The sequence below is a fragment of the Rattus rattus genome, chromosome 6, assembly GCF_011064425.1.
Source record: "Rattus rattus isolate New Zealand chromosome 6, Rrattus_CSIRO_v1, whole genome shotgun sequence".
In the NCBI taxonomy this organism is placed as follows: Eukaryota; Metazoa; Chordata; class Mammalia; order Rodentia; family Muridae; genus Rattus; species Rattus rattus.
In genome coordinates, this window is record NC_046159.1 from 132,497,020 (window position 1) to 132,520,154 (window position 23,135).

The 23,135-nt window shown below is 42.7% G+C and overlaps 1 protein-coding gene across 1 annotated transcript in view; it reads left to right on the forward strand.

Annotated features, from left to right (window-relative positions):
* Slc25a13 (solute carrier family 25 member 13) overlaps window positions 1–23,135 on the forward strand; it is a 180,864-nt gene that overhangs the window by 78,872 nt on the left and 78,857 nt on the right. The window contains exon 5 of the mRNA XM_032906962.1: window positions 14,035–14,174. Coding sequence (XP_032762853.1) covers window positions 14,035–14,174 — 140 coding nt within the window. The remainder of the gene's footprint in view (window positions 1–14,034; window positions 14,175–23,135) is intronic.

The window sequence follows — 23,135 nt, forward strand, 5'->3', positions numbered from 1 at the left end:
GGATTTGCACGATTGACCATAATGGCTTCAATTTTGAAAGATAGCCGTATCAGAGAGCACTTCCAGTTGGTGGGATAATTTGAGAATCGTCCATGCTCAAATGGCTAAAATATTGTACTTTTTGCTACTTCATCAGTCCATTTTAAAAATAGGGCCTCTTTTTTTTTTCCCCCCCAAAGGGCAGGCTTGTTGGGAAGGTGGAAGAATGTCAATTGAAGAGTAAATCACAACAGCCATGTGAAGTCACTCTTAGTTAACCACAGGCCTGGAGGTTAACCATTCTCCACAAGGATATATATATATATAGAGAGAGAGTGATTAGATTGAGAGCCCCTACTGTCTGTCCACCCATCAGTCTGTCTATTCATTTATCCGTGTGTGTGTCTGTCTGTCTGTCTGTCTCTCTAAGAGTCCTTCTGCATGTTTTCATGTGTGTATGTGTATGTGAGTGTGTCTCTGTCTTTCTGCATGCCTGTGTGTGTGTGTCTGTGTGTGTATCTGTATGTGAGTCTCTCTGTGTGTCTCTGTGTGTCGTTCTGCATGTCTGTGTGTGTATCTGTATGTGTGTCTGTGTGTGACTCTGTGTGTGTGTCTGTCTGTCTCTGTGTGCCTTTCTACATGTCTTTGTGTGTGTGTGTGTGTGTATGTTTATCTGTGTGTGACGGTGTGTGTGACTGTCTGTGTGTCTCTGTGTGTGACTGTCTGTGTGTCTCTGTGTGTCGTTCTGCATGTCTGTGTGTATCTATATGTGTGTCTGTGTGTGACTCTGTGTGTGTGTCTGTCTGTCTCTGTGTGCCTTTCTGCATGTCTTTGTGTGTGTGCGTGTGTCTATATGTTGATCTGTGTGTGACGGTATGCGTGACTGTCTGTGTGTCTCTGTGTGTGTCGGCGTGTGCACATGCCTCACACCTGTGTGCGTGCGAGTTGCAAGCTGACGAGAACTGGTGCATGAGAAGGAAGGATGCAGAGGACACACAGCTAAGCTGCTCACCTTAGATCCTGAAGCTTGGAGCTGTGGGGAGATTTGACTATTTTAAACTGTACAGCTTATTTAAAAATAGTAAAATTATACCATTATTCTTTCAGTATGAGAGGGAGAGATAAAAATACAGTTTTTCTAAATTGGAAAATTCACTGTAATCTTGCTGCTAATGACTGATTTCTTCCAACAGTTGCAAGGCAGATTTGTTCTGATAGGTTGATAAAGGAAACAAAAATCAAGAGCATATTGGAAGTTCTTAGAGAAAATTACAGTTTAGGTATATGTTGGGGGTGGATAGTTAGACATTTTAATTGAAATAAAACAGTTTCATACTAATATGGGCTCGCTGTGGGTGTGCTTTCGCACATCTGCTCTTGAAGCCGTTAAGTAGGGTTAAATGTATGTTAATGCTTTTGTGAGAAAATTATTTTTGATAGCATCCGTCTAAGGAAACTAGCTTAGGAATTTTTTTAAACAATATAGATATTATGCTTGCATTTATGACATGAATTAGGATTCTTCACGCTGTCTAAAAAAATTTGGGGGCTTTGGCGTTGCTCGGTTGTGCTCCTCTGAGGCGATGAAAGGAAATGATAATTGACCCAGCAGTGATTAAAGCGAGCACATCTGGAGATGGACCACAGCCTGCTCTTTGCCTCCCAACACTATTTTAAGTGGCTTGCTCTATGTGTGACAACTGAAGACCTTGTCATTTCACTGTGTGCACAGTGCTTTTTCTAGCAGACACATGGAGAGCCTGCGAGTTGGCCTCTCTGCCATTGATTGAGTTAGAGCTTGTGAGAGGCTGTTTATGTCTCATGCTGAATCTCTGCTGGCCTTTGGGCCACATTGTTCCCCAGCGTCCACTGTGGTGATTTATGGTTGAGCATTTGTAGATCTCAGATCTTACAGTAGGGTGGTTCTTATCCATGAGGCTGACCCTAGGTTCTTCAGGTGACTGCGTGTGGTGTTTGTTAAAGCTGTAGGTACTGTGGCTCCATCTTCCCCCTGCTGATTCAGAATGTTGGGGCGTGAGGCTTGGGAATGTGTTTTAAACAAGCTCTCCCAGGGAACACAGCTCATTCTTCCGGTGAACAATAGCTGGTGTCATTTATTGTTCCGTGCGTGAGCAGGCTCAGTGGGGGAAAGGTGACTGGCTTCCTAGAAACTACAGCTTGTCTCCTGGCACTGCAAGAGTGTTCTTTCCAGAATGTCATATGACCTTCTGTTAGGGCAGCTCTATTCCTCTCCAAGTGTAAAACTGGAAGAGGCTTAAATTATACTTCACAGTTAAATACACTGATATCATATATGGCTTCAGTAGAGCTCAGCTTGGCTACGCTCACACTATCTGTCTTTCCGTCTGTCTGTCTGTCTGTCTTAAGAAACACATCACCGCTATCTGTATGTGTTCAAAATAACCGTAAAAAGCTTTATAAATCTTAAGAAAACTCATTTGTAATGTGACACACTCTGTGCTTACTGCTCTAATGACATCCATTTTCTTTCAGACTTTTCTTGAGTGAGCCTCAATTGTAGCAAGCATTCTTTCCACCCCCCTCTTCGGTCCCTTCACTATGATTAATAGAAAAAGGTACTTGTCAAAAGGGTTTGAGATGACAACCTTGACACTGGGGCCCACGACACAGGCTGTGTGCATCCACTTTGCCCATTGTTCTTTAACTTGTGATTCAAGTTCATCTTTTATGCAGTGCTTGGAAAGCATGTTCCTACAAGCTGTAGTTAGCTGTATCAGCAGGTGAACTATTACTTCTCCTAGAAAACCCACAGATTTTCTTTGAGGAATAAGACTTAGAGAAAGTGGAGAACCCTTCAGAGAGAGCGTGATGTAGTCTATAGTTCTCCTGTCTCCTTAAAAGGCTTACTTGGGTGTTTAACAGAAACATCCCTTTTGCATTTATTGTATTAATAGACATTTTAAGATCAATAGGAGAGATATTATGGTTTAGTGTTTGGAATAGCTTGATGAATCTTTTTTATCTTAATGGGAAACTCGTTTTCGCTGATTTGAAGCTTCGAAAAGTGAATCTTCTAGAAATTAAAGAGCATTAATTTAGTTATTCTGTATGGAAACAAAGATGTAGGAAGTTAAAATTTGCATAAGTGAAGACCTTGCTGATTTCAGATTATAGTGTGGTGGAGGTTAAGGAATGAGAGCCCATAGAATTTGTAAAAACAAATTCAGTCTAACCACTTAATGGCATGTGCAAGTAATTTGCCAATTAAATATTTCTAGCATTTGAAACATCTTCAAAGTAAAGAGTGGAGGTTCTTAATCTTTCTTAATTTCATACTTTAAGAAACATAATAGAAAATTACGTAGATTTTGATCTCTTTTCATTTCAGATTTCAGCATGTGAGCTCAAGGAAGGATGGATTTAAGTACTACAGGAAGACTGGTGCCTTTTGAGAGATGTATGAGCTCCAAATCGCACTCTGCTTAATTTATAAAAAAAATCATCTGTCAATATTTGGTGCCCAAATAATAATTTCCAGTATAGTTAAGACTTTTTGTCTTATCTTGATGGTCACCTCTCTGACTATATGCAGAACACTCAACTCAAATAACTCTCCAAGACAGATATTTTATTTCATTTTAATGACTTGAGTGATGAATCAAGCAGTTTGCCCAGTTGTGGCAATTAGTCGGAAGTGAATCTATAGCAGTCATTTAGATTTTTCAAAGTGCTTTATTGAAATTTTAAATGCCCCCATTTACTCTTCCTAGCTGCATAATTTTTTTGGTTTCAAGATTTGCACAGCCATTAGCACTTGGAAATTTAGGACATTTTGTCACCCCAACAAGAGATTCATTACCAGCCAACCTTTTCCTCTCAATACACGACTGGTTCTTTGATACCCTCTAGGCCAAGGTAACCCTTCCCTTAATCTATCTGTCTATATGAATTTGTCTGTTTGCAACATTATTTTTAATGTTTATTGTGTGTGCCCGTCATAGTATGTGGGTGTGCACGTGTGTGTGTGTGTGTGTGTGTGTGTGTTGTCCAGAGGACATCTTACATGAGTACTTCTCCCCGTATGAGGGCACGGTGGAAGGCACTTTTACCTGCTGAGCCATCTTGCTGAGTTTATGTAAATTAACTCAGACTATGTGGTCTATTAGTATAGACTTTTTAGCATAATATTTATAAGATTCATCCATAATATTAACACACTTGTCCACATATTAACATTAAATTATTCCTTTTTTTATTTGGAAAATAAGTCTATTATATGGATTTAGCATATGTTGCTTAGCTCACCAGTTACTGAGTGTACACATATAGGTCGTTACTGTCCTTTGGCAACGAATACTATTGCTATGAACATTCATATGCACACTTTGTGTGGCTTTGTGGTTCCATTTCTTGTGGCTGCACACTTGGAAATAACATTGTTATGTCATGCAATAACTCTGGGTGTGATCTGTTTTTCAAAGTAGCATTTGCTATTTCCTGCAGTGTTTGAGGGTTCCAGAGTCTTCACATCCTCAACCACACTTGTTATGTTCTTCTTGGTTATGGCTGCTCATGTTAAGTGTTAGCCACTGGTCTTCATCTTCCTAGATGAAGCTAACAGTGTGGGACACTTTCTTAGGTGCTTGTGGGCCATTTCTATTTTGGAAAAGGGCCTCCTTAGTTCTTTTTCCCATTTGAAAACTGTCCTTTTATCTTTCGTCCTTTTTAAGTAGAATTGTCAGGGCTGGAGACATGGCTCAGTGGTTAAGAGCACATATTGTTCCTTGGCATGGAGGGGGGCTCTGAAGGAAGGGGTGTCTGGGAGCTGTGGAAAGAACAATCTGAAGTCAAATCCTGAATCCAAGTGGTATTCTGCTTGATACAGTTTTCCAGTCTGCTTTTCTCTATGTTCTGCTTTCTCTCTGGAGATTTTGCTGTCTCGCTATTCTAAGAGATCTCCTGTAAGTTGTTCTCTGGCCTCCACACACACACACACACACACACACACACACACACACACACACACACACACACGTGTATACATGCACACAATTTTTATTCTAAAAATTCTCTGGATAGCTCAGACCCTGCAGAACACAGGTCCAGTCTTATTTTCTATATCAATCTAGTCATTTACTTCAGGTTTCCTTTTGATTATCTTGTGAATCAGCATCCATTACCCCACCCTTCGATTCTTAAGAGACCGCAAGCATATATTTTTTTCTTAACATTGCAAAAGAATTTAGAGATCTGTCTGCCATTGTTAAGCACAGATGATAAACTAGTTGGTTGGAACCCCAACCTGAAATTACCATTTCTACTACACCTGGGCCTGGACTGACCTTGAACTCTGGAATCTGTGTGTGTTGTAAAAATAGAAAAAATTAAAGAGGTATTGTTGTCTTTTATCCCCCTAGGTCCAGCACCTCAGTACCCCAAGGTATCTGCTAGATATCTTGGCAGAAACACATCCCAACTCCGCGACAGCCCAGTGTCTCCTGCCACCACACACTTTCCTACACTCAAACTGTCACATAAAAGAACACACAACACAATAATCTTTGACCCAATTGGTAAGATATAGTTGCCCACCTAAACATACAAAGCCCAGTACCATCCATCCCTTAAGAACATTCATAACAACCTGTAAATACACAGAGCAGAATCTTAACATCAACTGCCATGGCTTCTCGCCCTCTCCCTCCTGTCTCTTCTCCTTTCAATTCCTGTCTCTTCTCCTTTCTGTTCCAGTCTCCTCCTCTTCCTTCAAACTCCTCTCCCGCCCATCCTTCCTTCTCCTCCAATGGCAGGCCTCCTTCTATCCTGTACCTGCCCCTCACCTGTATTTTACAAATTCAATGGGGAGAAGGTTCTGGTGAAGTCAACTGATTCCTGAGTACTTGACTAGGCTGCTGTCCTTGGGGCAGTGGAATTAGCATCAAAATACAGATAACTCCCTGGCAAACCACAACGTGCCTGCCATTGTATCTTTCTGACAAGCTGGCTCATAAAGTAGCTGCCTTTGTTTCTTTACATTCATGAAGCCCCTCATAATTCATATTGCATATATATATCTATATCTATCTATCTATATATCTATATCTATATCTATCTATCTATCTATCTATCTATCTATCTATCTATCTATCTATATATATATATATATATATATATTTTTTTTTTAGAGCTCTTCTCCATAGCCCTAAGGGCTGTCTTGAAGGTTCCAGTGTTTGCCATTTTGCTGAGACATTAGCTATACCTGTGCCTCCTGGACGCCTGCTGTCTGACTGTCATGGAGTCATTAATGATTAATGTTAACAGAGAGGACATTTCTCGGAGGAATGGGAAATATATACGCTATTATACCAAGAAGCCTCACACCCACAGCAGCCATTGACACTCATGGAGGTTCAACAGCAGGGCCCTGTCCCAGGGTCAGGAGCCATGTCATTCTGTACCCACCAAGGCCATGCTGAGCTTGGCCCAAGTTTAAGTACCAGCACTAGCAGGGAGCTCACAGTTGCCTGTGACTTCAGCTCTAGGGCATATGACACCACTCCAACCTCTTCATATCAATGCATGCACATACACATAATTATTACAAATACATTGATTTTTATTTCTGAGTTGCGAGAGTCCTCTCTGTATTCTAGAGTTTTTTTTTTTTTTTTTTTTCTTTTTTTTTTGGAGCTGGGGACTGAACCAGGGGCCTTGCGCTTGCTAGGCAAGCGCTCTACCACTGAGCTAAATCCCCAACCCCTAGAGTTTCTTATCATACATGGTTTCCTACCCACCACCTCTAGTCTGTAAGCTATCTTTCACTTACAAAAACAAGTGGGGTGACATTCGGTTTGTCCATGTTCTCCTTCTCTTTTTCCTTTTGTCTTTTTTTCATATCCAGTCACAAGGATACACTTGGATCCTACCCAAGGCCACAAGGACCATGCCTCCATTTTTTATATTCATATCTTTACCTCTTAATACCTTTATAGATATAGCTCTTCCATTTTTTAAGTTTTTGGTTTATCTTGAGTTAGCTGTAGGTGGTCAGGGCTGGACTTGACTTTCTTTTGCATGTAGAGATCATTTGTCTTACAAGTGAAGGGCTCATGTTTCTTGGTGGGTTGTCAGCCATACTTGTTGGAGAGCTCATGGCAGCCAGCACACTTTTGACTCTAAATCATGCTTCTTGGCTTACTAGGGTCATGTGTTAGCCTATGTTACGTTGTGACTGCAGTTCAGAGTTGCAGTCCTTTTGTACTGACTAAAAACCAACTCTGTTCTTGTATTGCAAAATTGCCTGGGTTCACTGGATGGTCATGGTGCATGTCTTTAATTGGGAGGCAGAGGCAGGCAGATCTCTGAGTTCTGGGCGAGCTTAGTCTACACACTAAGTGAGTTCCAGGGCAGCCAGGGCTATACAGAGAATCCCTATCTTGAAGAAAACCACACACACACACACACACACACACACACACACACACACACACACACACACACACACGCTAAACCTGGGCTCTTCTGGGTTCCCTGAGCCCTCATATGCATCTGAGAGTCAGCTTGTCTCTTTTCTCAAGCTTGCTACGATGCTGTGAATCTATAGTCACTTTGGGGAGTATGACCATTTAACACCAACTTTGGGAAGTACTTCTACCTCCCACCGATCAATTTTATCTAGTCATTTATATTTTGAGCCAGGGTCTCACATTGTAGCTCAGGCCAGCCTAAACTCACTACCATAGCCCAGGCTGGCCTCACACCTGCATCTGGTTTCTGAGTATTGGATTCAAGGTATAAGCCTTGGTTATTTTTTCATCTTAATAATACTAATTATTCTAATGAAAAACATTTTGTAGCATTTGAAAAATAGATGTATTTCATATTTTTATTAAATTTGTATCTTTTTGAGGAAATTGCATATGGGATTGTTTCTTCAATTTTATTTTTAGATTGCTATTTCATATATGTAAAACTACAATTGACTTTTTAAATTCTGAACTCCCATATTCTTATCTGGCCAGATTTGCTTACTAATATAAATTTTCTTTTAGTGTGTGTGTGTGTGTGTGTGTGTGTGTGTGTGTGTGTGTGTGTTTGTGTGTGTACAAGCAGTTTATGTGTGACCCAGCTTTTAAATGCTTTTAAGTCCTCTATCATTGGCTACTGTGTTTCTACAAGAGGCCAGCTAGTATTTTGGAGGGAGTCATTGTTTCTTAGGGACGTCTGACCATTCATCTTCAGGAAAGAAACAATTGCTACTTTGTAATTGTTTCTACCACTTTTAAAAACAGATCTCACTATGTAGCCCAAGCTGGCTTCAAATTTACAATCCTCCTCCCTCAGTCTCCTGAATGTTAGGCCTAGAGGCCAACATCACCCTGTCCAGTGTAATTATGTTTTCATGATATGTAAAGTATAGTTGACTTTATGGTGAGAAAACATTAGTGGAGAAAAAAAGTCCCGTAGATAAACTCAGGAAAGTGAGCTTGCTCGGTAAAGTCTTGGCTTAGATAGCATCAAGTTGCTGGTGATCTGATGGGAGCCGTGGGCCTTTCCAACACAGTTTGGCCCAGAATGAAATAACGTTGACTATGCTTTAAAAGGTAAGCACTCCTTTTGCTTTCCCTTTCTGGAAGAGTAATGGAGCTTAGAAAAGCATGCCTCTGCCTCTCTAAACCCTGCACCCAGTGCTGCCATCCCATTTGCAGCCAGTCCAGCTTGCCTCCTCTGAGTGGCCTTGCTCCATGGATACCACCTTACGTTTTATGCCAGGAGAAGCCTCAACCTTTTTCTCCATCCTTTTAAGTAAGTGATAAGGGAAAATAACATTCCAGAAGGTTCTCAGCTGTTGAGTTATAAACCAAGAAAGCAACAAAAATGACAGGAAAAAAAGGACTTTCTCTTCTTTCCTAAGACTTTAGGTTAGGGGCTTGGAGAGGCAGCTCAGTAATTAAGGGCTCTGGTACTGTTCTTCCACGGGACCTGGGTTCAATTCCCAAAACCCACATGGGAGCTCACAGCTGTCTGGACCTCCAGTCCCACAGGATCCAGTGCCCTCTTCTGGCCTCTATGGGTACTACTGCATGTACGTGGTACACAGAAAGTACTCGTGCACATGAAGTAAAAAAATAAATAAATGTAAAAAAGCAAACAAACTAAAACACCTTCAGCTTAACTCTAGAAAATTCTGGAAAGGTCTGGACATGGTAAGGGTTTGGCTTATAGGAGAGTCCCACATTTTAACTCTGGTGTCTTTCATTTGCCTATGGAAGGGACAGTGTGGAGCTTAACCAGTCATGTGTGTTGCTTTGTTTCTTAGCTTACCATTTTCTGCTGTCAGATGAGGCACGCTCCTCTTGTTGTCTCAGAAGGCTAGGGAGACTTCATAAACAGTTAAATGGAAAAGGTATCTGTGCTCCTAAAAGGAGGACACTGTCTGTGGTAGCATGTTCATGTTTTCTAAACCTAGGGATGACTTTGACAGAGGGATGAGCATCATGAATTACTGTGATCTTTTTCACTTACGGTGCCTACTTCCGTTTCGTAAACCTGAAGGCAAAGAGTTTAGAAAATGAATGGCTCCAAGCCCTTTGTTGAGGCTGAACAAAAAGTTCAGATTTATGACCTCAAAAATAATTTTGGGGAAAGTATGTGTGCCTTCTAGTTTGACGGAAATTAATCTTTGAAGGTTTCATAACAGTTCATTGGATGGGACATTAAATAGAAAGGACCTTCTGTGCTTTGCACATCACTGGCTGTGGCCCTTCTACTGGCTTGACAATTTCACAGTGATAATCCCTGTAGGAAGGCCAGGAGAGCCGCTGTGAAATGTAGACCCTGTGCCAACTGGCAAATGCCTCTAGTCCTTGCTGACCCCCACTCTCTATACAGCACGGAGACCTATGCTCTCCCCAGAACAAACTTTCCTGCCTCCTGTAAATGCAGCATTAAGTCTTAGGAATTTAAATCGAATAGTACTTGCTGCTGACAGGTTATGGAAATACCTTGAGCATCTGGAGCAGGATCTGTCACGTCTTAGGGTGGCTTTGGACTCAAATACAGTGTCTGAACCTTTAATTTGCCTCAGAAGAAATGAACTTCACTTTCTGCTTCAGAACTCCTATGAAAATTGTTGTTAACCCCCCACCCCCACCCCCAATCCCACCCCCACCCCCCCATCCCCCGGGGATAAACATAGGGTAGTCTTCAGGGCCTACATCAAAGTCGAAAAAAACCTTTCTCTCCCATGTCTGTGCTTTCCTTCCACAAATTTTGCTTCCTTGCTGTGGAGAGCACCCCTGCCCCAGTGCTAATGCTGTGCCAACCTGATCCTGGTGAATTTTGGGGGATTAGACTTGGGTTTAGCTCCTTACCTCCTATGGTACACATTTCTCCCACAGAAGTGGGCACAGCACTGTGTTGGTTCGAGGCAATAGCCAGCTCTTTCAGAGCATCCGTTCTACAGTAGCTGGAGTTCTACAGTAGCCGGTATGTTAAAACAGCTAAGAAGCAGGAAGTTGGGGCACTGTGGTCACCCTGTGTCCTCAGGGTCCACGTATGACTACTGTTCCACACGACTGTTGCACTGGGTGATCTGGAAACTGCCCTAGCTCTCCTTACATATTTGTTGGCTGTTTCAAGGGGGAGTTAAGATTTAGGGGTGAACGATTCTCTTCCATAAGGTCCTTTATTTACCCTTGTGTCAGAAAAACTTAGTGGGGCTGGTTACCATAGAGATTGTTTCTCCTGAAGGTCACTGAGAAGAGGGACTCAAGATGAATGAGAGTACCAGTAAACTGGTTACCGATTGCAGAAATTACTTTTCCATATGGGAAACATCATGCTTCCAAAACTACCCTCTGACCTGTTAACTATTGTAAGCTTTCACTGGCTGATTTCAGTTAAATAAACTACTTAGGGAGAAGCTGTCCTCTGCCCACCACTGGGCCAGCAATGGAGAGGCATCACATGTGAGCAGTGGGGCTGTGCCATCAAGGGATTAATAATCTATGTGGAACTAAAAGATGTATGGTAAATCCAGACAAATGTAGACTTATAGACCACATCAACAGCATTTTTTGGTAACAACTAGGGTCAGCGAGTATTAGGGTTGAGCAAAATCTTAGTGAGATCATAGCTTTAAAGTGCAGCGCTTGGCTTCAGTACTTCAAAAATCGAGGTCTCTAGAATTGGGGTGAAAGCGCTCTTCTTCCAGCGCTAAAGGTTCACAGTTACGTGTTGGAGTCTGACATCAAGGAAGTAGCAGATGATGGTTAACTATAGGGGAAAAGTTATTAGTTAGAATGAAACTTATTTTCATTTCACTAAGTTCACTAAGTTATTTAAGCTCATAGATATGCTTAAATATGTATGTTAAATACGATTTTAAATATGGGCGTTAGTCGTTTAAAAGGTGTCGAAAACTTTAGCACGGGTTTCTTCAGTTTCTCCAAACTTCCTTTTTTCCACAGGTCATGTGACAGTAAAATGCCTGGATACCTTGGCTATATATCCTGTCTGTTTCATATTTTCCCTTACTTTCCATGAAACATAAAGGAAGGGTCAAGAAAAGATGTTATTGTAGCTGTCCCGAACTCAGTGCATTAAAATGATTCCCATGGATTACGTGGCTGAGAGGAGTCCTCAACTAACCTGAGGGCCCTAGACAGCCTCTTTTGTTTGCTTGTCATTAGAAACTCACCCTGGAGTCATGGAATTTGACTGTATTTATGGAAACAGTCCGTGTGTGGTTTTGATGTGGTCTTTATTGTCTGAGTGTGGCATCCCCAGTGTGGCTGCTCCTTTGGTGTGGTGATTTTGTTGAATCTCTTGGGCCTGCTCCAGTCTGAGGTGTGAACACAGAGCTGGACAGGCGCTTCTGGCTACCCTAGGACATGTTGCTGATGGAGGAAGTCTGGCTTCAGGCTAAGGGGCTTGAAACAATCATTATAATAATCCTGTCACTTGGTAAGCACCCAAGACTTAGTGGCTGTCACTGCTAGTAGAACTGGAGCCCTAGACGTTTGAAAGAAAGTTCTCAATGGAGATGGAGTTTACGATCTAATTCACCTTACTGACCCTTGGCTAGATGTAAGGGAGCCTCGCTTCTTCCTTTCCCTACACCATTTGTTTTCTTTAAATATTTAATTCTTGGTTTATATTATTTCTTTTGAAGCCAGGCTCCTTCTCCCTTTCTCCTCTCTCCCTTTCCCTCTCTTTCTCAGAACTTTAGGGAGGTACTTTGAAATTTTTATTTTATTGTCTTCACCATGCTCAGCCTGAGGGTTTTTTCTTTCCTTCCTTCCTTCCTTCCTTCCTTCCTTCCTTCCTTCCTTCCTTCCTTCCTTCCTTCCTTTCTTTTTTTCCTTTGCCACCATTTATAAAATAGATGTCCAGCAAAATTTTGATTTTTTTTTTCTTACTCTCTCTGTGCAAACATACACAACCATATGCCGGCGGTGGCCTTGCTGTTTTTATGACAAGTAAAATTTTCCAGAACCTTTAAAAACATGGAATGAAAACTTTGTGGGTGGAATGGGGTAGACGTAGGAAATTTGGGAGAAGCTGTAGAGACAGGTATCAGGGATTTTTGGCACCGCTCAGAGTGCTTTTTCTTTTTTCTTTTTCTTCCTTCATAGATAAAAAGGGGGGAAGAGAAGGAGCTGGGCTTAGTTTGGTTATAAAAATGAGCCCCTTTGACCGATCTATTAAAGTAGGTGGAAAACAAGGATAAAATTCACTAGTGTGCTCATTCATTTTCCCATCAACCTTTGAAGGCACATTTTCATTATGGATAGAGGCCAGTAAGTAAGATAATGTTTATTTAGAAAAGTAACTTTCATGCTATTTTGTGTTAGTCTTCCTATACTCTGTGTGTGTGTGTGTGTGTGTGTGTGTGTGTGTGTGTGTGTGTTCACATTCACCATTCTGCCCCTCTGCCCCTCTCTCCCCACCCATGCTAGGCAAATACTCATCAAGTGAGCCACACTTGAGCGCCATCTTCTAAGGATGACCAGGGATGAGTGGAGACTAGTACACAGAGGATTACGACTTGGATTGGAATTATTTGGACAATTTTCATGCTCCTGTCGAGCACCCCTACCCCACCAAAAGTTAGTTAAGCTGGGCAGTAGTGGGGTATGCCTTAATCCCAGGAGGCCAAGGCCTGTGGATAGCTGAGTTCAAGGCCAGCCTGGCCTATGGAGTGAATTCCAGGATTTTCACCATTACCCAAAAAGAGCCCTTTCTTGAGGTTGTAGGCTGGGGTGTTGGTGTTAAAGCTAAAATCTTGGGCTTCTTGCTGCCTTTTTTTTTTTTTCTTTCTTGTCTTTTACCACAAGAGCAGCTTGAAAGATTTATAACTGACTCCAGCTCAGATGGCGTCTCAGAGCTGTTGAACATTGCCTCAGCTCGGTTACTAGGCTCTATATCTAACCAAAATTGGCGAATGACTTTTATTTTGTCTCACTTACAGTAAATGTTTGTTATGTATGGATGGGTTTTCTGCTACTGTATTAGCCACTTTTTAGTTACTTCGACAAAACATCTCGACTAAAGGCAACTTCCTGAAGGTTCCAGATGACTCTGCATCTGAGGGGAAGGCCCAACAACAGACGGCAGGAGCAGGAACAGAGGGGAGGCGGGGGCTAGTCAAGGACAAGATATAAACCATCACAGATGGCCCCTAGTGACACACTTCTCTAAGCATTAACTAAAAATTCCATAAGTTCCCTACACAGCATCACCAGTGGGAGACCAGGTGTTGGAGTACGGGAGCCTGTGAGGGACATTTCCCTTCAAACCACTGTAGCCAGTAAAGATGAAATCCTGTCCTTACATAGAAAACAGTCTCTGTATTTGGAAACAAACAAATGGGATAAAATTTAGCTCTTTACCTAATTTCTGAAGTCATTAACTCTAATAGTTCAACCATTCTATGAATATTCTGACTTCCGTTTCTGCCAAAGTTTTGTGATATACGCGTGCATAGATTGTTAATAGCAAGTAAGAATGCCCATTTGAATTCATCTAAGAACCTAACTTTCTTTTAACCACAAATTTATTCGTTTTCAGAGGACGTCAAGCAAGTTTTTGGACAGACGACAATTCATCAACATATTCCGTTTAACTGGGATTCAGAATTCGTGCAACTACACTTTGGAAAAGAAAGAAAAAGACACCTTACATATGCAGAGTTCACTCAGTTTTTGTTGGTAGGTCTAAGTCTTTTCTTTCTTTTTTTTTTTTTTTTCATTTTTTTAGTTACCTGATGTTTTCACCCTGAATTATTTTTCTCACAGTTTCTGTTATATTTTATATCAAAGGCCTTATTTGTGTTTGTGTTCTTCTAATTTTTTATTTTAGTGTGTGTGTGTGTGTGTGTGTGTGTGTGTGTGTGCGTGCGTGTGTGTGTGTGTGTGTTGCCTACATGTCTGTGCAACTGTATGTACTGCTACAGAAGGACATTAGATCCCCTGGGACTGGAGTTACAGGCGATTGTGAGCGATCTCCCATGTGGGTGCTGGGAATCAAACCCGGTTCCTGGCAGAGCATCCAGTGTTCTTAACCATCAAGCCATCTCTACTGCTCCTGGAGTCTTATTCCTAAAAACTGAAATAGAAAAACGGAAAAAGGGATTAAGTATAAGCTCGCTTTTGCCCTGAAGCCTGATTCACAATGGGTTTGTAAGGCTAGAAATTTAGAAGTATTTCTTTTCCAGTTTGTTGAATTGTAGAATTATATGGGTTCTTAAAAGACTGTGCAGAAACTCTTCCTGTTTGAGAGTGTGAAAACGATCCTTTTATGGTTGCTATGTCAAAGAAGGCAAAATCATGGGTCTGGAGAGATGGCTCAATGGCTAAGAGAGTTCGTTTTCCTTGCAGCTTTCTAAGAAAGTGAAATGAGAATTGCAACTGGGATCTGTGCCTGCTTGTCCCACGATGCACAAATATTGTGTTTTTTCTTGAGAAAATGCAGCCCCGTGTCTCTAACTGTGAAATTGTTTCCTCTGAGGTCTTTTATAGATTAAGCCACTGAGTTTCAAATTGCTGCATATTGAAATCATCCAGGCCGCTTCGGAAACTGTTTCTTAGGTTGATCTTTAGAGATTGGCACCGTGTGTGTGTGTGTGTGTGTGTGTGTGTGTGTGTGTGTGTGTACATGCATGCGTGGTTGTGTTTGCCATGCCTTGTGTGATCTGCTGGGAGGGCATTGGCTTTCTCTTCTCTCCTAAGCTAGCTCTGTCCCTCCCACAGCTCTTCTTCCCCTCTATTGTGATTGGATCATTGGACCAATGATGAGATCAGCCGGACAGCATTTTTAAATATGATTATACAGTTCTTATTCTATGATGATGCTATAATGAATCTCATCTCTTCTAGATTAACTAGGAATGAATTAAAACAATAAAATTACGATTATGTCTGGGTTTTTCTCTTCAAGTGTCATTTAAAAAATGTTTTAATTTACACCATTATATTTAGTCACTGGGGATCAATATCTATTGGTAGACAAATCTCTATAAAAGAGTTCCTTTCTTTTGGGTTTTTATGAACTTGTTTACTTTCCTCAGCAACCTTATTTCTTTTTACAAAATCTATTACTTAATAAACAATGATGGATGTTATTCTCTTGGGATCGTTCATCTCAGAGCCTGTAGAAAAGCTGCTTAGGAAATTGCCCTCAGTTCTTTGTTACCAGAAGTGTTGTTCGAATCTCAACTCCTCTTTTTTTTTTTTTTTTTTTTTTGAACTTACCCTAGATGCAGATGCAAGGGGGTGGAGGCAGAATGGGGATGAAGTGGTGGGGATGAGACAGCCAAATCCCCTCCAGTGACGAAACCTTTTCTTCTCCAACTTGCTTCTGGGTCATGGTATTTTATCCCAGCAATGGAAGCCCTAAGACAGTGAGCTCGGTTTCCTGTGTTTGAGACTTCTGCTTTGTCAGGTGCACCCATTTTCCTGCTCTAAAGCAGAACTCAGAAAGGTAGCTGCTGCTCCCTGGCTGTGGTCTCTGTTGTATGAACACAGAGATGCTTGCCTATTTGAGATGCGAAAGCTACCACCACACACTCTCTTCCCGTCTCTAGTGAGGCAGAGGAACCTGAGGGGCAGAGGGAATTACTGATGTTCCCAGGAAGACCTCAGCTGGTTCAAGCCAGCAGGGATGGTAGCTGTGCTTGTGTGCAGTTCACTCAGTATATATCACTCTGCAGGTTTCTCCCTCTATTCAATACAATCTGTGCTCTATTTAAGCAAATATGCCTGGTCTGAGTAAGTGTTACACACTGAGGTCATGGTTGTCTGTCAGAGCTTAGATGGCGAGCATGTATGTTCTTGTGTGTACTTTGTGTATGGACTTCACAAATCCAGGACAGAACAGCAGGGACAGAAAAACAACTTTTTGGATTCTCGTTCCTCATTTCTGGGGAAGGACTTGAGAAGACACTAGGGGACACATAGCTTACTCCCTTTATACTACAGCAGGGATGGCTGGTGGGTTTTTTTATGTGTAATTCTTTCATCTTTACTTCATGAATAATGGGTGTGTGTGTGTGTGTGTGTGTGTGTGTGTAAATGTTATAAAGCGAACATTTTTTCAACTGTGCAATTTTTCTAGTGTCTTTCTGTGACAGGGAAGCTCTGATAGGCTCCGAGTTTGCCATATCCACCAGGCTGGCCTTGAACTCAAGAGAACTGCCTACCTCTGTCTCTCGAGTGCTAGGATTAAAGGCAAATAGGTGTGCCTCTGTAAGACTGTCTGCCTCTGCTCTCACCTCCTCAAGCAAAGCTTTGATTATATGTATGCCTTACAGATAGATTTTGATATTAGCTGAGATTGTTAAGAAACACTTGGAAGCTGGTCGGTGGCACATGCCTTTAATCCCAGCGTTCAGATCAGGCAGGTCTCTCAGTTTGATGCCATCTCGGTCTACAGAGTGAGTTCCAGGAACGCCAGGGCTACACAGCGAAACCCTGTCTCAAAACAAACCACCACCAAAGAAGGAGGAGGAGGAAGAAGAAAGGAAGGAAAGGAAAAAAAAGGCTGGAGAAATTGGAAATAATTGTTGTGCTTTATACCTGATTCAGAGTGTAGATATTACCTACATGTCTGTTTTCTACTTATTGTGCTGTTATCAGTACTTCTAGGAGACAGGTCATTCACTAATACATTTTTGTTGAGCAGGCAAGGTTTGTCAAGAGGCCTTGGGCTAAGAGCTGACAGGCACAGAGATGACAAGCTGTGATCCACTCATGGACAGGTTTGGGGATTGTTGCTATCTACATACACTTGACAGTGTAGCGAAACCGCAAGCAGATCTCAGATATTTACTATTAGAAGTTGCGGTTAACGGAAGTATCAAGACCATGAATCCTTGACAGCCAGAGACCATGTCGGTATTTTGGTTTGCAACAGGTGAACCTATTCCTATTGATTGTAAGTTGCTACTGGCAGATATAATGCACATTGGTACTGGTTTATGACTTCGATAAGCGTAGTATTTCAAAGACAAATGAGGAGTGTAGGAAGCTGGCATTGTTTGCCCAGCTCTACAGAGGAGAGCTTCTTTGGCATCTGTGTGGAATCCAGCCCACTCGGAGAGTTAGATTCCATTTTCTCAGACACTTTTTACATTCGGGACAAAGGCATCAAGATTCACTGTGTTGTGTCCACAGTTGGTCAGCCTGGCCTCCTGTTGAACAGCTTGAGCTGGCTTTTACGGTAACTCCCTGCTGAGAGCCAGGCTAGCATCTCTGCGGCTGTTACTCACTGAGAAATTGAGCAGGAAATCAGAAGAGCGAGGAAACGTTGAGACACACTGGTCTTGTTTTCCATCCTGCTGTTGCCTTACGCGCAGAGGATGGGGCGGCGTTGTCCAGACGGCTCTTCTTGATGGTCCAACCCGAGGAACTCGGGGCAGAATTTCACCGTGAGTCTTCAAATGGGACTGCATGGCAGAATTCATGATTATGAGACGTGAGGACTGGAGATGCCGTCGCTCTCTATGTACATGTTGCTCGGTTCCATTTTCTTTACCTCATGTGTGTAGATGTGGGAGCTGGAGAGATGGCTCAGTGTGTCAAGAGTGCTTGCTGTTCAAGGATGAGGCCGTGTCTTCAGATCCCAGCACACATGTAAAAAGCCATGGGTAGCTGTGCATGTGGCTGTAATTTCGGTGTGGTAGCAGCCAGAGACAGGAGGATAGTGAAGGCTTGCTTGAGGACTAAGCCAGGGAATGGTAGACAGGTGCCTGACATCCTCCTCTGACCTTTGTGCGTGCATGCTCACACACATGTGCTCACACACATGTGCACACACAGAGCACATACATTCATACTTGCGTATGTCTATCCTTATCTCAATTCAGGTTATTTTCCAATTAGCTTAAAATTATGCAAATTTAGGGCACTTATATTAAATACTCTAGAGAGCTGGGCAAACATTCCTTATTCACTTTAGTCTTCATTTCCACATCCGACTTTATTTTGACTGGAATTTTCTACTACCAGAGGGTTTTGTTGTTTGTTTGTTTTTTAAGGTTTTGACTTTGTTTTTATTAAAATCGTATATATATATATTTTTTTTAAGTTTTGAAAACCCAAAAGGAAAAATGAACCAGGTTTTTGCTTGTTTCATTTTATCTCTCCACCGCGGTCTTTGCTTTATAGCTCAAGTGGATCTATGGTCTGTTTTGTAGACTTTTGTTGTTGTTGTTGATGTTCTACCGAATAAATAGTTCTCAGGCTTAAAGCACAAATGTGTTGGCATGTCTGAATAGAGGCGAGGAGAATCTTTTTACATTCAAAGTATGCCCACTTGAAAATTGGAGATTATTAAGGAAATGACAGACTTGGAACTATTAGAAGCGTGAATTTAGACTAGAAGCAGGGTGACCCCCACGTGTGTTTATTTCTATACAGATAGCAATTTTGAGGAGTTTGACTTTTTTCCTCCAGCAATCCGCATGGGTGTGTTGAAGTCTTTGGAATCTGCTACAGTGAAAGCCTGCTCCGTAACTCAGCATGCTGCAGAGCACAGGGTCAGGAAGCAGTCGCTGGTGCTTGAGCAGAAGGGACTCAGAGATGGCTGCACATGGCCTGGTTGGGACCTTCTGGCCTTAGGTGACAGAGGTCCTGGTTTGTGTCGTGGGTCCCGTGCCCTGTCCCTCTTTTCCAGTTACAAACAGTCTCAAAATAGCAAACCTCCCTGGCTTGGCACCTGAGGACTATTCTCACGGGCTGATGTGCCTTCTCTCAGGCCCTCCTTCTTCCCAGCTTGCTTTGTTTCTTTGTTGTTTTTTTCCCCTCCTCCAAGGGTCCCTGCTTCATTTTCTCTACTCAGTTTAAGTATCAATTTGATCCTTGTTGCCTCCTCTACCTGTGTATTGTGAGATAATCGCAGCTCTTTCTACAACTATACTTTTTGCTTCTACTTTTCTTTCTTTTTTCTTTTTAAGTAGACATCCTTTCAAAACAATCAGCCGATTGCTTATTAAGATTGTGGCTCCCAAGCAGATGGTTTTAGCACACTTCTGCCACCCCAGCCCACAGGCGGGAACAGGAGGATTCTAAGGTTGAGAGTTGCTTGATGCAATGTCACAAAAGACAGACAGACACATGCGTGTGAACACACACACACACACACACAGAGAGAGAGAGAGAGAGGAGAGAGAGAGAGAGAGAAAGGAGAGGGGGGAGAGAGAGAGGGGAGAGAGAGAGAGAGAGAGAGAGAGAGAGAGAGAGAGAGAGAGAAAGAGAGGGAGAACAGGCTCCAGGGTCAGACCTAGTATCAAGCACTATACTTCATGTTTCCATGTATAGGATGAAAGTCACGGGGTCTACAGCATGAGGCATTGAGAATGTAAGAAGGCATAGCCCCAGTGTGAGGCCTGCACCCAGCACGAGGTTTACCTTCTATTTCTCCTAACTTGCAGCCCACGTGACTTTCCCAGATTTACACCCCACTGGTGCTTTCAAGGTTCCTTTTGTAGAAAGCTTAACTTTTGTTTTTAACATAAACTGTCCGCTCCGTGTTTCTTATTATGACCACCCATCTCTTTCACAGGTGAAAGCATTCTTAATCTGTGCTGGAGGGAGTCCTCTCTCTTCCCGTCATCCTACGTGAGAATTCTTTGGATATATAGCCTGCTTCATTTTTTTAGCATCCAAATTATTGTCATAGATTCTCCCCCATCGTGTGTGTGTGTGTGTGTGTGTGTGTGTGTGTGTGTGTGTGTGTGTGTGTTTTAAGGATGAGTAAAAGTCACTTTTACAACAGGACTATCTCTCCAGGCTCACTCAAAGTTTTCTTTGAAGTTCTTTTTGCTTGTTAGGGTCCAAACAGCTTGATCCTGCAGTGATTTTCCCCAGGACAGCATAACTCGGCTGTCAGGACTCTCAGTTTGGAGTGGCACCATCCTCAGTGTGCATCTCGGCTCAGCTGCTGCGGGACTTTGAGTGAGAAACTCAATCACCCTCCCAGCCCCACCTCCCACTTCACGTGCCTTTCTATAAAATGAAGATAAGAAGTCTTTTCAAACAAGGCTTCAATAAAACCCTGCCTCAACCTTAGGCCGGCAGTAAATATTTAGTAGTTAGCTATTTCTATGATTCTCTGCCATGTCCACGTGTCCACGTGTCCATCTTTCTGTGCCTGTGACTGGTTCTTATGACTCAGCAGTTCTAGATTAGAAAGAACTTTACAAGTGTTTAAGCCTTACCAAGTGTCTGTCATGAATGACCCGGACAGCAGGCCCTGGTGTATGCATTTTGTGGAGAAAGCCTTGGGGCCTAAGACACCAGCTAGCTCCCCTGAGCTCCGCCATGCAGTAAGTCGTGTCATGGTGCATTACACCGCACTGTCATCAGGGCTACCATTCCCCTCCATCAGTGGAAAATGACATCTGTGACAGGTGTCCCTTTGCCCAGAGTTAAAGCGTTACCACTGATGCTTGCTTGTGGGAAACGTCTCCTTTCATCGATCAGTAGTTTCATCAGTGAGAGACCAGTGTATTGTGCTGCCACCTACCCCGGTATCTTCTTCCCATTGATTTTCTTTTTTAAGAGAAATACAGAGAGGCGGCTATCTCCTTCCCCGGATTTTAACCTGCCGCCAGTTAACCTGTAAATACTTTATTATAATGATGGCTTCTCTCTTTGTTCCCTTCCCTTAGGAAATGAGTGTTACTGTCCGTGTTCTCCATCCCACTTTTGTCCCTTCCGGCACACTATAGGAAGAAACATCAACCTCTTGGCGGCCCTTACAGATGTATTAGACATTAGTTAGTGGCTATAGAGATACCGTCAAGGGATTTAAGTCACTGTGTCAGGCCATTTATTTCAAAGCTCACACATTCTTGAATTTAACATTTGCAGAGTTGTCTGTGTGGTTGGCCCTTCAGGCTTCCTCACCCGAACCCATACCCCCACTCCTATTCCACACCCATTCAGGGCTCTGAGGGCTGAAAGGAGAGTCGAGCCTGAGGGAAGAATCACGGCTCTCTCTTTGTGACGATCAGTGATTACATTGCCTTTTGCCTTAGTGGAAACAGGAATTTTATTATATTCTCACAAAACCAGGCGGAGGCAAAATCTAGAGCACGAAGATTGATATACAAGCAGGCCCTGGGTTCAGTGTTCAGCACCGCATCCTCTGGGCATGATGGCGCATGCCCATCGTCTCAGTACTCAACAGGCAGAGGAACTGGAAAGAAAGTCTAAGGTCTGTCTTGGCTGTGTAGAAGTTTGAGCCCAGTCTGGTCTTCATGTGACCCTGTCTTAAATAAATACATAGATAGATTGAGTGCCATAAAATGAAATTCTTAGAGCTTTTTAGATTCCTAATTGTCAAGTATAGTTTTAGTCAAGTTCCCTACAGTATGGTTTTCAAAGGGTTCATAGGCACTGTGGTCAGGTAGCAAGCAGGCACTTGTCCTTGGGGGCATATGGGGTGTGTGAGTGTGTATGTATATGTGTGTGTGTGCGCGCGCGCACGCTCGTGCCTTGAGTTCCAGTTTTGCTGCCCCTGCAGGAGGACCTCAGCTCTCCCCGGGTGCCGTAAGGTTAATGCTTATGACCTGTGTGCTGTATGTGATGGTACTAACCAAGGGAAGAGGATTCTGAGGTTTCAAGGCTGGTCAAGCCTAGGTTAACTATCAGGAGCAAGCCCTGTCTTTAGTAATGTAGCTTACATAGAAGGACCAGCCTAGACCTTCTTCACTGGTTAGCTTCAAGTTCAGGCATGGAATTTTAAAGTCTCCAGTTTTTAGGAGCTGTGAAAAATGAACTCTCAATTTGCTCATCATCAGGATAAAAGGAGCTGTTTTTGTTGTTTTGTTTAGTTACGTTTCTGTTTTGTGTTGCCTGTTTGTAGGATCCCTGCTGGCAGCTCCCCAACTGAACTGTGTAGTCAGCAAAGGAGGCAATGTTCCCTTTACAGATATGCTCCCATCACAAACTCACCCCCTCTTTTGAGGGTTGGCCATCATGGGTCCTTTACAAACCTTGGGCATCTGTTTTTCTCTTTGCCATTCCAGATAAACTGGTCTTCATGTTCTGGACTTCTGCTCTGTGAGGGAAAGGGTTGGCTGTGGCATATGAAGCTGTTTCTGGGTCCTTGAGACAGAGTTCTAACTAGGAAGATAGAAAATACCCACAGGGTACCTTGCTGTTTCTCAGAGTAGCCTTGGCTCTCTAAAGCGCTGGCATTGCATTTGAGTACAGACCTCCTTCTCTTCCTTTCAACTGAATACCATGGCCTTTGCTTTCAATGGGATACGACTGTGGTCATTTTTTCATTACAGGTCTTGAGCAGTTAGACTTTCTGCCTGTTGAATTTCTGAGGCTCTTGGATAGACAACTCTGTTTTTGTTGAATAGATCCTGGTTTGTTCATTCAGTTGGCCACACGAGTGCCCCCAGCACCTAGAACTATAACAGCACAGCTAGACGAAAACGTAAGCAGAATGTGGCACTGCATCCATGGCAGAGGTGGGAATTCTACTGTGAAGACCCTATTTCTGATGGACAGTGGAATACTATCCCAAAACATGCTCATCTCTAGAACCACATGACAGGGCACTGATTTTCAGTGCAGAGGCCAAGATGGGTTTTCCAGTTGCATAGAGGGTCTGCATGGCTGAGATGCTGCCCTGAGTACGTCCCCGAGAATCCCGAG